Source organism: Suricata suricatta, chromosome 15 (assembly GCF_006229205.1).
Source record: "Suricata suricatta isolate VVHF042 chromosome 15, meerkat_22Aug2017_6uvM2_HiC, whole genome shotgun sequence".
NCBI classification, from domain to species: domain Eukaryota; kingdom Metazoa; phylum Chordata; class Mammalia; order Carnivora; family Herpestidae; genus Suricata; species Suricata suricatta.
The window spans coordinates 26,140,990-26,155,637 of record NC_043714.1 but is presented as its reverse complement, the minus strand read 5'-3'; the positions used below and the strand labels follow the sequence as shown (position 1 = coordinate 26,155,637).

The following is a 14,648-nucleotide window of genomic DNA, read 5'->3' as shown; positions in this document are numbered from 1 at the left end:
AAACAAGATCCATCTACCTCTTGTTTACAAGAAACCCACTTTAGACCTAAAGACACCTTCAGATTGAAAGTAAGGGGATGGAGAACTATCTATCATTCTAATGGTCACCAAAAGAAAGTGGACATAGCCATACTTATATCAGACAATCCAGACTTTTAAAGAAAGACCGTAACAAGAGATGAAGAAGGGCATTATATCATAATTACGGGGCCTATCTATCAACAAGACATGACAATTGTAAACATTTATATGCCAAATGTGAGGTCACCCAAATATATAAATCAATCATAAACATAAAGAAATTCATTGACAATAATACAATAATAGTAGAAGTCTTCACCACTTCACTTACAGCAATGGACAGATCATCTAAACAGAAAATCAACAAGGAAACCGTGGCTTTAAATGACACGCTGGACCCAATGGACTTAACATATATTTGGAACATCTCATCTTAAAGTAGCAGAATATACATTCTTCTTCAATGCACATGGAACATTCTGCAGAATAGATCACAGCCCTCAACAAGTACAAAAAGACTGAGATCATAGTGTGCATATTTTCAGACCACAACACTATAAAACTCAAAATCAACCACAAGAAAAAATTTGGAATGGTAACAAATACTTGGAGACTAAAGAACATCTTACTAAAGAATGAATGGGTTAACCAAGAAGTTAAAGAGGAAATTAAAAAATACAGGGAAGCCCAGGAAAATTATAACACCATAGTCCAAAATCTCTCGGAAGCAGGAAAAGCAGTCATAAGAGGGAAGTATATAGCAATCCAGGCCATCCTAAAGAAGGAAGAAAGGTCTCAGATACACAAACTAAACTTACACTTCAAAGAGCAGGAAAAAGAACAGCAAATAAAACTCAAAACCAGCAGAAGAGAGGAAATAATAAAGATTAGAGCAAAAATCAATGCTATTGAAACCAAAAAAATGTAGAACAGATCAATGAAACCAGAAGCTGTTTCTTTAAAATAATTTACAAAATTGTTAAACCACTAGCCAGTTTGATTAAAAAGAAAAAAAAAGGACCCAAATAAATAAAATCAAGAATGAAAGAGGAGAGATCACAACCAACACAGCAGAAATAAAAATAATAATAAAAGAATATTATGAGCAATTCTATGCCAATAAAATGGGCAATCTGGAAGAAGTGGACAAATTCCTAGAAACATATAAACCACCAAAACTGAAACAGAAAGAAATAAGAAATTTGAACAGACTCATGACCAGTAAAGAAATCAAATCAGTAATCAAAAATCTCCCAAAAAACAAGAGTCCAGGGCCAGATGGCTTTCCAGGGGAATTCTACCAAACATTTAAGGAACAGTTAACACCTATTCTCTTGAAGCTGTTACAAAAAAATAGAAATGGAAGGAAAACTTCCAAACTCTTTCTATGAAGCCAGCATTTCCTTGATTCCAAAACCAGACAAAGACCCCACTAAAAAGGAGAACTATAGACCAATTTCCCTGATGAACATGGATGCAAAAATCCTCAACAACATGTTAGTCAAGTGGATACAACAATACATTAAAAAATGATTCACCACGACCAAATGGGATTTATACGTGGGATGCAGGGCTTCATATTCAATGTTCACGAAACAATCAATGTGATTCATCACCTCAATAAAACAAAGGACAAGAACCACATGATCCTCTCAATAGATGCAGAGAAAGCATTTGACAAAATACAGCATCCTTTCATGATAAAAAAAAAACAAACCCTTAAGAAAGTAGGGATAGAAGGACCATACCTCAATCATAAAAGCCATATATGAAAGACCAAATGCTAATATCATCCTCAATGGGAGAAAAGCTGAGAGCTTTCCCCCTCAGGTCAGGAACCAGACAGGGGGAAGTCCACTCTCATCACTGTTTTTCAACATAGTATTGAAAGTCTTAGCCTCAGCAATCATACAATGCAAAGAAATAAAAGGCATCCAAATCAGCCAGGAGGAGGTCAAACTTTCACTCTTCGCAGATGACATGATACTCTATATGGAAAACCCAAAAGATTCCACCAAATAACTGCTAGAACTGATCCATGAATTCAGCAAAGTGGCAGGATATAAAGTCAATGTACAGAAACTGGTTGCATTCCTATACACCAACAATGAAGCAACAGAAAGAGAAATCACGGCACCAATCCTATTTACAATTGCACCAAATACCATAAAATACTTAGGAATAAATCTAGCTAAAAGGGTGAAAAATCAATACACTGAAAACTATTGAAAGCTTATTAAAGAAACTGAAGAAGACACACACAAAAAAGAAAAAAATATTCCATGCTCCTGAATAGGAAGAACAAATATTGTTAAAATGTCAATACTACCCAAAGCAATCTACATATCCAATGCAATACCTATCAAAATAACCACAGCATTCTTCACAGAATTAGAACAAACAATCCTAAAATTTGTATGGAGCCAGAAAAGACCCCAAATAGCCAAAGCAATCTTGTAAAAGAAAACCAAAACAGGAAGCATCACAATCCCAGACTTCAAGCTGTATTACAAAGTTGTAATCATCAAGACAGTATGGTACTGGCACAAGAACAGACACTCAGATCAATGGAACAGAAAAGAGAACCCAGAAATGGACCCATAAATATATGGCCAAGTAATTTTTAACAACGCAGGAAAGAATATTCAATGGAACAAAGTCTCTTCAGCAAGAGAAGAAAACTGGGAAAACTGAATTGCAACATGCAGAAAAATGAACCTGGACCACTTTCTTAAACCATATGCAAAAAAAAACCCCTCAAAATGGATGAAAGACCTAAATGTAAGACAAGAAGCCATCAAATTCTTTGAGGAGAAACCAGGCAAGAACCTCTTTGACCTTGACCACAGCAACTTCTTACTCAACAGGTCTCTGGAGGCAAGGGAAACAAAAGCAAAAATGAACTACTGGGACCTCAACAAAATAAAAAGCTTCTGCACAGCAAGAGAAACAATCAACAAAACTAAAAGGCAACTGATGGAATGGGAGAAGATATTTGCAAACAACACATCAGATAAAGGATTAGTATCCAAAATCTATAAAGAACTTCTAAACTCCACCCCCCAAAAACAAATAATCCAGCGAAGAAATGGGCTAAAGACATGAACAAACACTTCTCCAAAGAAGGTCATCCAGATGGCCAACAGACACATGAAACGATGTTCAATGTCACTCATCATCAGGGAAATACAAATCAAAACCACAATGAGATACAACCTCATTCCTGTCAGAATGGCTAACACTGCTCCATTGTTTGAAGGAATCATTTTCTGAAACACCAAACTCAACAGATCAGTGTTTTGGTCTCTCAAAAACTTCCATTTTTGTGCTTTTTGCATTGAGGTGTATATGTCACTACCAGCTAATATACTGAATTTTTAGGCAAGCATGTCAATCGTAATTCTAGGCTTTTGGGTTGCTAGTTAATCAACACAGTATTGGCATAGAGGGACAACTGATACCCTGGGAACTCAAGGATGTATAAGGTCTTTTTTTTAATTACTATTTATGGATTTAATTACTGCTGCAATACACTTCCATACCATTCCATGTCATGTACGAGTTAATGGATGTTCTAAGAGTCCAATCACAGTCCAACACAACGACAAATGTGCTGAAGCAACTTGGCTTGCCTGAAGGAGAAGCAGATTCAACTAACTGTCTAATTCAGCAATAAAAGGATTTAAATAAAACACACAGCCCTCCACACTAGAAAAAGGAGTCTAAAGTTGAGTTAAATATAAGAATTTTGAAAGGCCTCCCAGAATCTTAGACATATCAATGTCAATCAGTAATTGTCATTATCATATTCTTGGATATTAACACAGGTTTGCCCAGAGCATTGGTTCTCTTTAAGAATAGCAAGTCAAGACCCGTGCAATCGGATATCTCCCTTTTTACAGGTCATACTTGGAAAGAATCTATAATTTGAAAGGAATTCTATTGACTTCAGAGAGTTGCAGGTTGAATAAATACTATCGCTATTGTCCATAGAACTTAAAAGAACAACTCAACATCTTCACATAGTAACTGGGTGATATTAAAAGAGTCTGTTCAGGAATTTTAAAACAATAAGGGAAAACAATTTTCCACTTTCTTCAAACAATGTCCAAGAAGAAAACTGTCATAAGTGTAATCTTCTTTCATCAATCATCTATAAAGACAATAGTTAAAAGCACACTCCCTCCAAAATTTAGTACATAAAAGAAACCCCTAATTGACAACAACAAACCCATTAGTCTAAAAAAGGACTAAAGGATGCAAACTACATAAGCTACCAGTCCTCTCTCTGAAAGGCAATTTGGGAAATATTTCACCTTTACCCTAGCCAATACTCAATCCAGAGTACCACAGGTGAGGTCATAGAGGACATTTCAATAAGAACATGAAATTAGACACCAGATTTATAATGGATTCTGATTGTTTAGGATTACACAACTTAAGGACTGAAAGGAAGGAGAAGAGAGAAATGAAGGGAGCGCATGAAAAAATCATGTATCTTGGGTTTCTTGATTCCATCCTTTCCTGCTTCTCCCAAAGAACCTAATTTTACCAATTAATATATAAATATGCTTTAGTACCTCTCACGCATGAAAACGGAAACTTCTATTATGCTTTACATTCCTTGCGCACCATTGCCTGATTTCTTTTATCTTTAGCAGGAACCTTTTAAAAGCCCATCTCTTCTCTTTGCATCTTCCCTTGTACCCCCCAAGTTGGAATATAGCTTCTGTCTACACTGCTCTTCTCAAATCGTTGTCATGAGAACCACAAGTAAACTTTACTCTGCCTAATTACTGGACACACTTTACAATCTTCATTTTTCTAGATCTTTTTTGTGACATTTGGAAATACTGACTACTTAACCTATTTTGACATCAGTCCCTGGGACACTGACTTCTGCCTCTCCCACTCTGCTGTCCACTAGCTATTGGTTTGTTGGTGGGCACCCTTTCTCCATCTACACTTAATGTTTGTGTCTCACAATCCCTCCTGGCATTAGCTCTCTCTCTTTCTTATCTCTTCTAAATTGGATGATTTCATCCATTTTCATGGCTCAAGCAATCATCGATATGCTGACATACACATTTGCAGTAGGATTCCTGATTTTCTGACTCAGCCTTGGAAGAACTTGTTTATTTTGACTCTTCTAATGCTTGAAATTGACAGTCTCATCCTATCCCAGGGCTGTATCTCATGAAATTCCGTATGTTATATTGTTGACTCTAGTCAGTCACCCAGAAACAAATAGTTTATATAAAGATTAAACATATACAGTTTTAGAAAACAATAGAATTGCCATATCCCTTTGTGAAGCCAAGAAAATCTGATGAAATAGCCCAAGTGTAGTTATATAATATGTGAACAAACATTATGAATATAATTGTAAAAGTCTAACTTAAATATTACCAACCTGAATTTAGCATTATGGTAATTTTGTAGTTTATTTAGGAATACAAGAAAAATATGACCATGTAAATAAATGCTCAGTAGTCATTTGATAAAATTCAAACTCCATCCTCAAGCTCAGGCTTGAAACTAAAAAAGATATGACTTAGAATTATAGGTTGTCTACTTACAGCTATTTTTCTACCAGACAGGTAAATTAACATTTTTTAGATCCTAGTTTCACTAATTTTTAAAATTAGTCTAGATTGCCTTAAACCCTTGTTTGAAATACATCTCATCCTTTCCTTTTCATAATATTCTTTATCTTGAAGTCATACATTTAACATACATTTCCCCACCAGACTGAGACCACCTTGAAGACATGCATACATGTGTGTGCATGATCAGTCACAGAATTTGCAGGGCCCAGTGCAAAGTGAAAATGAAAGTCCCCTTATACAAAAATAATTAAGAATTTCAAGATAGTGACAGGAGAGTATTAAATTAAGCAGGGAACTCCTCCATGCATAGGCCCCTGTGCTACTGCACCGTATGTATGAGGCTTTATGCATGTGTGGTGCGTCTGTGTTTGAAATATATCAAGCATTATGCCTGGAAAACTAAGTCATAGGTACCTCAAAAAAAAATCCACAGACAGGGACGCCTGGGTAGTTCAGTTGGTTAAGCATCTGACTTCAGCTGGGGTCATGATCTTGCAGTTCATGAGTTTGAGCCCCATGTTGGACACTGTGCTGACCATCTAGAGCCTGCTTTGGATTCTGAGTGTCCCTCTCTCTCTGCCCCTCCCCCGCTCATGCTCTATCTCTGTCTCTCTCTCTCTGTCTTTTTGAAAAATAAAATAAAAACATTAAGAAAATTTTTTAAATCCATAGACAAAGATAGCTAGCATTCAGATCTCAGACTATAAACAATAGTCATATTAGATTGGGTAAAAATAGTTCAGATTATTAATCAAGAAAATATTTTCAGGTTTGCCACAAACTGACTAATTTGACTAGAGATTGTAAAACGATTAAAAAGACATTGATGAACCTTTAACAATTCTCTCTTTAGGTAGACATTTGTGTTGTTTTATTTCAATTTTTTCTAATACATTGTATAAATCATTCTGAGTGATGTCTACCCTCTTAATATTTATTGGCTGTAATTCATAAACTATACATTATTTTGTTTCCATGTTGATTTTCTGCCCAATTCATGGCTTCTATGAGTGAACGTTAGAGTAACCCCTCCATCTCTCTAATCATATAAAAAAAAACATAAAATATTTAATCCTTATCCATCTGAGAAAAAATTATGTTCGGCTTATCAAAATATCAACCACTGATTGAAGACTTCATTTTGGAATTTTTTCCAAACAGTATTAATTCTCTTATACACAGAAAAATAATAACTCAATGTAGGTACAATGTATCCTTTTTCATATACCAATAACAATTCCAAATTCATTATGAATGTTCTTTTTTGTTTTTTTAATGTTTTATTTATTTTTGAGAGAGATAGAGAGAGATACAGAGTGAGTAGGGAAGGGTCAGAGAGAGAGGGAGACACAGAATCTGAAGACAGACTCCAGGCTCTGAGCTAACTGTCAGCACAGAGCCCGAAGCGGGACTCAAACCCATGAACCGTGAGATCATGACCTGAGCTGAAGCCGGATGCTTAACTGACTGAGCCACCCAGGTACCCCAAGAATATTGTCTTCAGAGCGATTCTTTACATTTGGGATCAAAATTTAGTGAGGAATTTACATGTCCTCTCTGCATAATTTCCCCTCATGAGTCCCAAAAGTTCATTTATGCACAAGCCTTTATTCTGCCATGTTTTATGGTGACTGCATGAAAAAGGAAGACGGATTTCCTCTTAGGCAAGTTAGTAATGGATACCCTTGTATCTGTCCCTGAAAAGTTTTTTTTTTTTTTTTAAGGTGTAGGCTATGTGCAATTACATACCTCAGTGCTGCTATCAGGAATTTTAAATTTATAAATACCAATATAGGTGTGTTTAGTTACAGAATTCATTTTTAAAAGTCATTCCGGCCTCTTGTTTCTCCACTCCCCTCACCCCACCCCACTCCACTCTAGGTTTCAGTCAAATGGAAACACTTGGCTTTTCCCACCCCATTCTCTCTCCTTTCTCTATTGCTTCCCTCCTTCTCTTCCTCTTCCCTTCTATTTCCCTCTGCCTTTATATATGTCTTTTTCATGAATTTTTTCATTCATACAGCCTCATGCAATTGTTCTGTCTCATTCTGTCACTCAACAATACTTTCTGAATGTCTATGTCCTGGATACTGCTCTTCTAAGTGTACGTAGGCCAGGCACAGGAAAGAAAAAGGCTCCGTAATGAGATGTGCAGCAGGGGTGGTCAGAGAAGGCAGCAGTACCCAGATCATCCTGAACCTGAGGGCTTGGTACACACTGAAAGTGGCCAGAGAGTGACCATAGAAGGTGGCATTGTGTAAATCAAATATCCTGCTGCTGTGAGGAAAGTGGAGTCTTCAGCAAGGGTGAAAGCTGGATGGTCCCCTAGACAGCAGGGTTTTAATGATTTGCCCATAGGCAATTCACATAATGGGTAGATTGGATTCAGGATTTGTTTTAGGGGTAAAGTTGACAAGATTTACTTATGGATTGGAGGTGAGAAGTGAGACTAAAAGAGGAATCAGAGATCCAACCATCAGGCTTGAGTAACTCTGTCTCACTCGCTATTTCACTGTTACTCTCTATTTCTTTCTCCTTTCTTTTCCTCTTTTCTTTGTTCACCCTATAATAGATTCTGGAAGGTTCACAGCCCTCCTTAGTTCCTGCTTGAGTCTCAGTTTATAATTCAGAAACTCCAGAAAGCTTTCCTGAGGTCCCTAAATGGGGAATAGACACGCCCACATGATACCTGACCCTGCCACCCTCTTGGCATCAATCTCCACTTTATTCACAAGGACCACCAACACGGAGGTTGTAAGCATGAACTCTAGAGCCAAAATACAGCAGGTTTGCGTCCACGCTCTATTACCAACTAGCTAAGTGAACTCTGGCAAGTTACTTAAGGAAGTCTCCGTTCCCACCTCTGTGAAGTGCAGATAAGAAAACTGTCTACTCAGAGAAAAGTTTGCATGAGAGGATATATATAAAATGCTTAGTACAATACTAGTACAAAGCGAATGCTAGATATATGATAGCCGTTATCATCATCACTACTATCACTTTACAGTACCCACCTTCTTTTAAGCAGGATTCCTGCAAAATATAGAAAACAAATTCCAACAGGAAATACTATATTAATTCAGGCTTAGAAAAATAAATTAACTCTTCAGTAAAACACCATAAAAATAGTATGATTTATTGGCCAATTCTGATAAATGTGTTCGTGGAAGTCATAGTTATCAACTATTATAGTCTGTCTCCATTTCCTCCACCCAATTTGGGCTTTGATTTTCGGGTCCAAACATAGACTTACCAGATTAGATGCACCCACAGGATTATTTTTTCTTTGAGGTCTCACCTGGGCAGGTGCATCTACAAACCACTGGGCAGAAAGAGACTGATTACAGAGGTTGAGGGGCTGAGGGCGTGACCCTCTTAAACATTCTTTACTTCCTTTTTTTCCCCCAAGACGACTTGGCATCACTACATCCGTGGCGACGCCTCCCTTGTGGCGTAGGCTTGCAATAGCCCAGCTTTCGCCCTACACATTTGCGGCTTCCGTGGACACATTAGCAGCCAATGCTTTTAGATCCCAGTCGCCTTGCTTTGCCAAGGCGGTTAGAGGTCATTTGGGAAGGGTTTCGCCTCGAATTGTTCTCATTCAGAAGGCCGTCTCGCTCCTTCTGTGGTGCTTTGGAAATTTGCGCCCTCCTCTGGTGCCGGTTCAGGTGCCCTGAAAGAGCTGGGGGAGGGCGCAGGTGCTCCAGGGAGGTGGGGCGGTGAAGGCGCCCGGGTGGTGAACCCAAAGATCGAACCTGCAGACCCAGCGCAAAGTAGAAACTGAAAGTACATTGCCGGCCGATCCTACGGAAGTTATGGGAAAGGCAAAGCGCAGAGCCGGGCCGTGGTGTGTGCCGCCCCCCTTGGGATGCATGAAGCAGCAGGCGCGGCGTGGGTGAAAGGAACGAGCCGCAGAGACCGCCCTACCCGGCACGGACTCCCGGCAACTGCGCGGAAGCCCAGGGTCCTGGCGGCGACTATGGGCGGTGAGAGCTTGCTCCTGCTGCAGTTGCGGTCATCATGACCACGCCCGCCTCCCGCAGACCATGTTCCATGGTAAGGACTCCTATTCAGGCGCACAGGTTTCCGCGCCCTGCACGCCGGGGGACTCCAGGACGCTTTGCCGGGCCCGGCGCCCAGGCGCGTCCGGGGACAGTCCAGCCTTGCACTTTGTACCTGCCCAGAGCACTGGCTCTCTCACAGGCAGGCGTCAGCCGCGCCTCAGCGCCCTGGCCCGCAGCCACTTGCACTTGGGACGGCCGCCCGTGGCCGGCTGCGGGAAGGCGTCCCCGACGCCGGCTTTCCGTCCCGAGCCCGAGCGCTGCAGCCTCGGCGCCGCTCCGCGGCGGCCACCGGGTCTCAGAGGTGGCCGGGGGCTCGCGTCGGTCTTCCCGGGCCGGCGCTGTCCTCCGTCCGCCTGGCTCCCCGCCCGCCCGTCCCGCGCTCCCGGCGGCGCCCCGTAACTCAGCCGGTAGGGGCGAGGACCTGGGCTCCCGCAGCTCCGTACCCGCTAGAGAAGTGAAAGCGAAGCTCCCGCGGGACGCGCTTTTAAACCTAAAGGGACAGGTCTCTGGAAAACCCCGTTTTGCCCCCTCAGCTAGGCTGGGAGTTTCCGACTGGGGCTGTACCTCGTGCCCTTTGCTGGGAACACGAGCCCTTGGGCTGGCACCGAGAAGGCGAGTTTCAGGGCTTTGGTTTTTTCCTACATGGGCACTCGGAGGACGACGAGGAGGCAGGATTAAATAGGCGTACGTTCCAACTCTAGACCTTTGCTGAGATCCGATGTGTTTTATGTGTGCGGACTGCGCACACAGAGTAAAAAGGACAAGGGCTGAGCTGAGTCGAGGGACCTGGATTCCGTACGCAGCCGCATTGCCAAGGAAAAGAGCCCAAAAATTTACTGGAAGGGGAAAAGGAGATGTGAGGGGCGAAGATCTGCTGAGGGAAATTAGAAAGCTTTATAGTGAATACTTCCTCAAGCCAAAAAATAAGACGGGTTGGGGAGGGTGCGGGAGTAGGGGGCAGTTCGCCCTTCCGTTTCATGCCGGGTGGGTGAGCTTTCCAGGCTACACCGTTAGATCCTCTCTCATAGCTATTAAAGTACCGGATCAGTACCGAAATAAAGGGGGCTGTGGGGGTAGAGTGTGGAGGACAATTCTGGAAAAAGATTTGTAATGGATGCTCTCCAGAAGTGTATCATACAATTAGATATTAGGTATATCCCTGTCTTCCTTACAATGCCATGGCTCGCCTGCAATTAATCTCGGTTCTGATCCCTGCACCACCTCTGATTTGAAGTGGAGAGGTTAAAAAAAAAAGAAAAGAAAAGAAAAAAGAAATGGAAGCTAGTGTGTGCATTACTAACAGGGAACTTTATTTCCTGAAGTGCATCTATATTGTTATTTACCATAAGTTATTATTAGCAAGTAAAATAATAGAATTCTCAGCCTCTCATAATAATGTGCGGCTTTTGCATTTTTTCCAAGAGATTTCACTAGAAGCTTAAGGATAGAGTTACTATAAAGAGGGTTTTTTTTTTTTTTTTTACTGTTTCTTTTGGGAGTTGAAGTACTTGACGCCCTACTATGTGGTTTGTGACTATGCTGCCCAGTTAGTTTAGGTAATGTAATCATATTTGAGGACCAAAAATTGAATAGTAATAAAGACAAGGAACCAAGAAAGATGAGAAAGCCTGAACAGGAACACAGGAGAATCACACATGGTACCACATTGATGTTTCCATATCTGAAACAAAAATGAAAAGGCCATTTTATGGGACCAACTTATATGTCATATTCACACTCGTGTACCTGAGCTTATTTTTTAGGATCTCACCTCTAACACATAACCTAATGTAATAAGAGCAAATATTACATTAGTATGATTTCTGATATGAGTATATGATGCAGTGCTACAGAGCTTGGCCAGGAAGCACCTTAGTGAGGTTCATGTGGGAAAAGATATGTTTTTATACATTTCCCCTCACTACACACACACACACACACACACACACACACACACACACACAACTTGTTTTTGTAAGAAGCGGTATATGGCTAAAAGCTAAGTTTCTAAACTCTTCATACTGCCTTTTACTATATGTGAGGGAAAAGTTTCTTTTTTCCTCAGATTCTCCGTCTGCAAAACTGTAACTAATTGGTAGTACCTACTGAAGGGGTTATGAGATTAAATAAAATATTATATATAAGATCACAGGATGGCTGTAGAAATATCTTTAAGGGTTTATCATGGGGATTTGTGGATAGAGTTTATAATGCAGTCTTAATATTGGTTGTGACAGATATTAGATTTCTGTAGATAAAAATAATCAAATATATGTTTATAACCTTAATGAGATGATTTCCACACAACACATGGTTGTTTTCTGTTTATTAAATTCCTGCTTGCTTTATGTGCCAATTTGCTTGTGCCAGTTGTTTATATTAAAGCCAAGTCTTATATATTCAGATAATGTTTTCTGTTTCATCATGAATGTCTTTTGAGTATTTTTTTAAATTCCCAGTGAAAATGGGTCTTTGAAATATTACAATGGATATTAAATAAGCACTCATTGGTCTTGAAGACTGATGAAAGATTGGATTTGATAGATGATAGAAACTAGTTTTTTCTAAGTTTATTTATTTTGGGAGAGAGGACACAGAGAGAGAATCCCAAGCAAACTCCGTGCTGTCTGCACAGAGCCTGACTCAGGGCTAATCTTATGAACTCTGAGATCATGACCTAAACGGAGATCATGACCTGAGCCAAGATCAAGAGTCAGACGCTTAAACTGCTGAGCCACCCAGGCACCCCTGTAGAAACTAATTTTTATGTTCACTTTGACCCCATAACTTATACGGCTGAGGATTGAATGTGTTATTTGGCTTACATTAAAAACCAACAAGAATTTTTTAGACAGTCATCATTCTGGTTTAACCAAATTCCCTACTGAAAACAAATTCTCCAGTTTCAATCCCTTCGGGAAATCTAAAGACAATTCCACAGCCCAAGCTTGCCTTGCATTATTCCTTATGGTTTGTCTTTTCTGTAACCTAAAGAAAAGTTCAGGGTCAGGAAAGGGGTGCACATCTACATATAATCTGAAACAAAACAGAATAAAAGCAGAGTTTGTTTCCTGCTGTGACAACAAAGTCAAGAGCGTGCTCAAACTAGGTAATATTAATATGGTTGCTCTCTATAGGATGTGGAGAAAAGACTTCATTTGCAGCCCAAACTGCAAATTGTTAATTTGAGAGGTGGGAACCTGAAAGATGTGAAGGAGTCTGAAGTCTTGGGTTTGTTTGCAGTGTTGTCCAGAGGCGATTTCAAGTCTAAAGAAATGCTTTATTTGGATGGCCAGGGAGATTCTTAGAATTACAGTGTTTGAAAGTTGAATGGCACGTTAAGAGACCATTTGGTCTAAAGATTCCGTTTTACAAATCAGTTAAACAAAACTTAAAAGATGCTGTCATTCAGTCAGTCTCACAAACCATTGTCATATAACCCCTTGTCAGAGCAAGACAAACCCCCAAGTCTCCATACTCCAAACCCCGGGCTCTAGCCCGTCTGGAGCTAACCTGTTTCACAACAACAGCAACAAAAGACACTCTTTACAGGCAAGGGAAATAATGTTTCAGAATTGAGAAACTAGTTGTGATACATAAAAAAGACTGAGTTTTCTACCAAGCCATCACGGAAAGCCCTGACAAAATGTCATTCAGTGAATAAGTGGATTGTTAACAAATTGGGAAAACACTAATAACTGGAAGTTAGGATGAAGAGGGCACAGCACATACTACCCGTAGAAAGTAAAACAACCTCCTTTATTAAAATATGAAAGACGGACATTTGAAATAACATTGATGTATAATAATAAATGTCTCTTTTTTCATTATTATTTATTTCATTCCCCTTAAGTTGTATGCTGTATAACTTCTCCTTATCATATACCCTTTCCAAATGTACCTTTGGATACCTGTAAGAAGACAGAAAAAGTGAAATTTGGCTGTATGCAATCTATACAAATCCAGTATATTTAATAAATAAATAGCGATTGATTATTGTTTGAGAATCTTCAGGATGTAGGAACTGAGAGAGGCAGAGCTGTGTAATATTACAAAGAGATGGGTTACATTTAAAGGACTAATGTAATTACATGTTATTAAAACATTATGGCCATTTCTGATAAAATCCTGGTGAGGCAGTAAACTCAGGTTAGAATATGGACCTGATATCTACTATCTGATTTCTACAAAAAGGACTCTTTTGATCTTTACAGATAATGTAGGTAATAAGGTAACAAAGTGCTTGGCACATGATAGGGACTCAAACGTAACTATAATCATCATCATTTTTAATCTCCTATGTGAATTTTGCTTGAATGCATATAGACACTTAGTGGCAGAGCTATGAATAAATTTCGTGTCTCATTTTGTTTCTCTTTCTTTGTCAAGTGTCCATAATAAATGAAGAGGAGATTCAGGATTCATATTTGTTCTTATACCTGCTATTTAGCCTACTTCTTCTATTTGTAAAAATATGGTTCACTAAGAGCACATAATTTTGGGGGGGGTGCTTTGATTTTTGTATGACAGATAATGATACAATAGATGGTAATGTTATTGGGAACTTTATGATGTATTTAATGGTCTTTAGATTGTCACAATATTAGGTCCTTGGGTTCCAGGGAATATTGTTTGAAGTCCTAATTAGAAAAGCCACAGATGTGAAATGTCTTGCAGTCAACAAGTACAATTAAACCTCATTTGGAAATTCACAGGAAATATATTGTCAACTTAGGTCAAGGGTTTGCAGAAAGACACAAACAAGACATTTTGGCAGGCTTACAAAGAATAAGTCTGTATAGACCAAATTTTAATGCTCTGGGAGTAACTGGCTTTCCATCAGTGCATTATTACTGCCTGAAATGATACCATTTTTAATTTCATTCCTTTTGTTTAGACAGTTGTCTCTAGCTGGGAAAGCTTATCAAAAACATATGAATCATTAGTTAACAGG

At 39.4% G+C, this 14,648-nt stretch overlaps 1 protein-coding gene and 1 long non-coding RNA gene across 4 annotated transcripts in view; one reads left to right on the top strand and one right to left on the bottom strand.

Moving 5' to 3' along the window:
- Positions 1-10,128, bottom strand: part of LOC115279121 — a 100,409-nt gene extending 90,281 nt beyond the window's left edge. The window contains exon 1 of the long non-coding RNA XR_003903221.1: positions 8,884-10,128. This is a non-coding gene — a long non-coding RNA (uncharacterized LOC115279121). The remainder of the gene's footprint in view (positions 1-8,883) is intronic.
- IL7 (interleukin 7) overlaps positions 9,132-14,648 on the top strand; it is a 55,845-nt gene continuing 50,328 nt past the window's right edge. For all 3 annotated transcript variants that reach the window (XM_029923661.1, XM_029923660.1, XM_029923662.1), the window contains exon 1: positions 9,132-9,686. In XM_029923661.1, the coding sequence (XP_029779521.1) occupies positions 9,677-9,686 (10 nt within the window). In that variant the 5' untranslated portion in view covers positions 9,132-9,676. The remainder of the gene's footprint in view (positions 9,687-14,648) is intronic.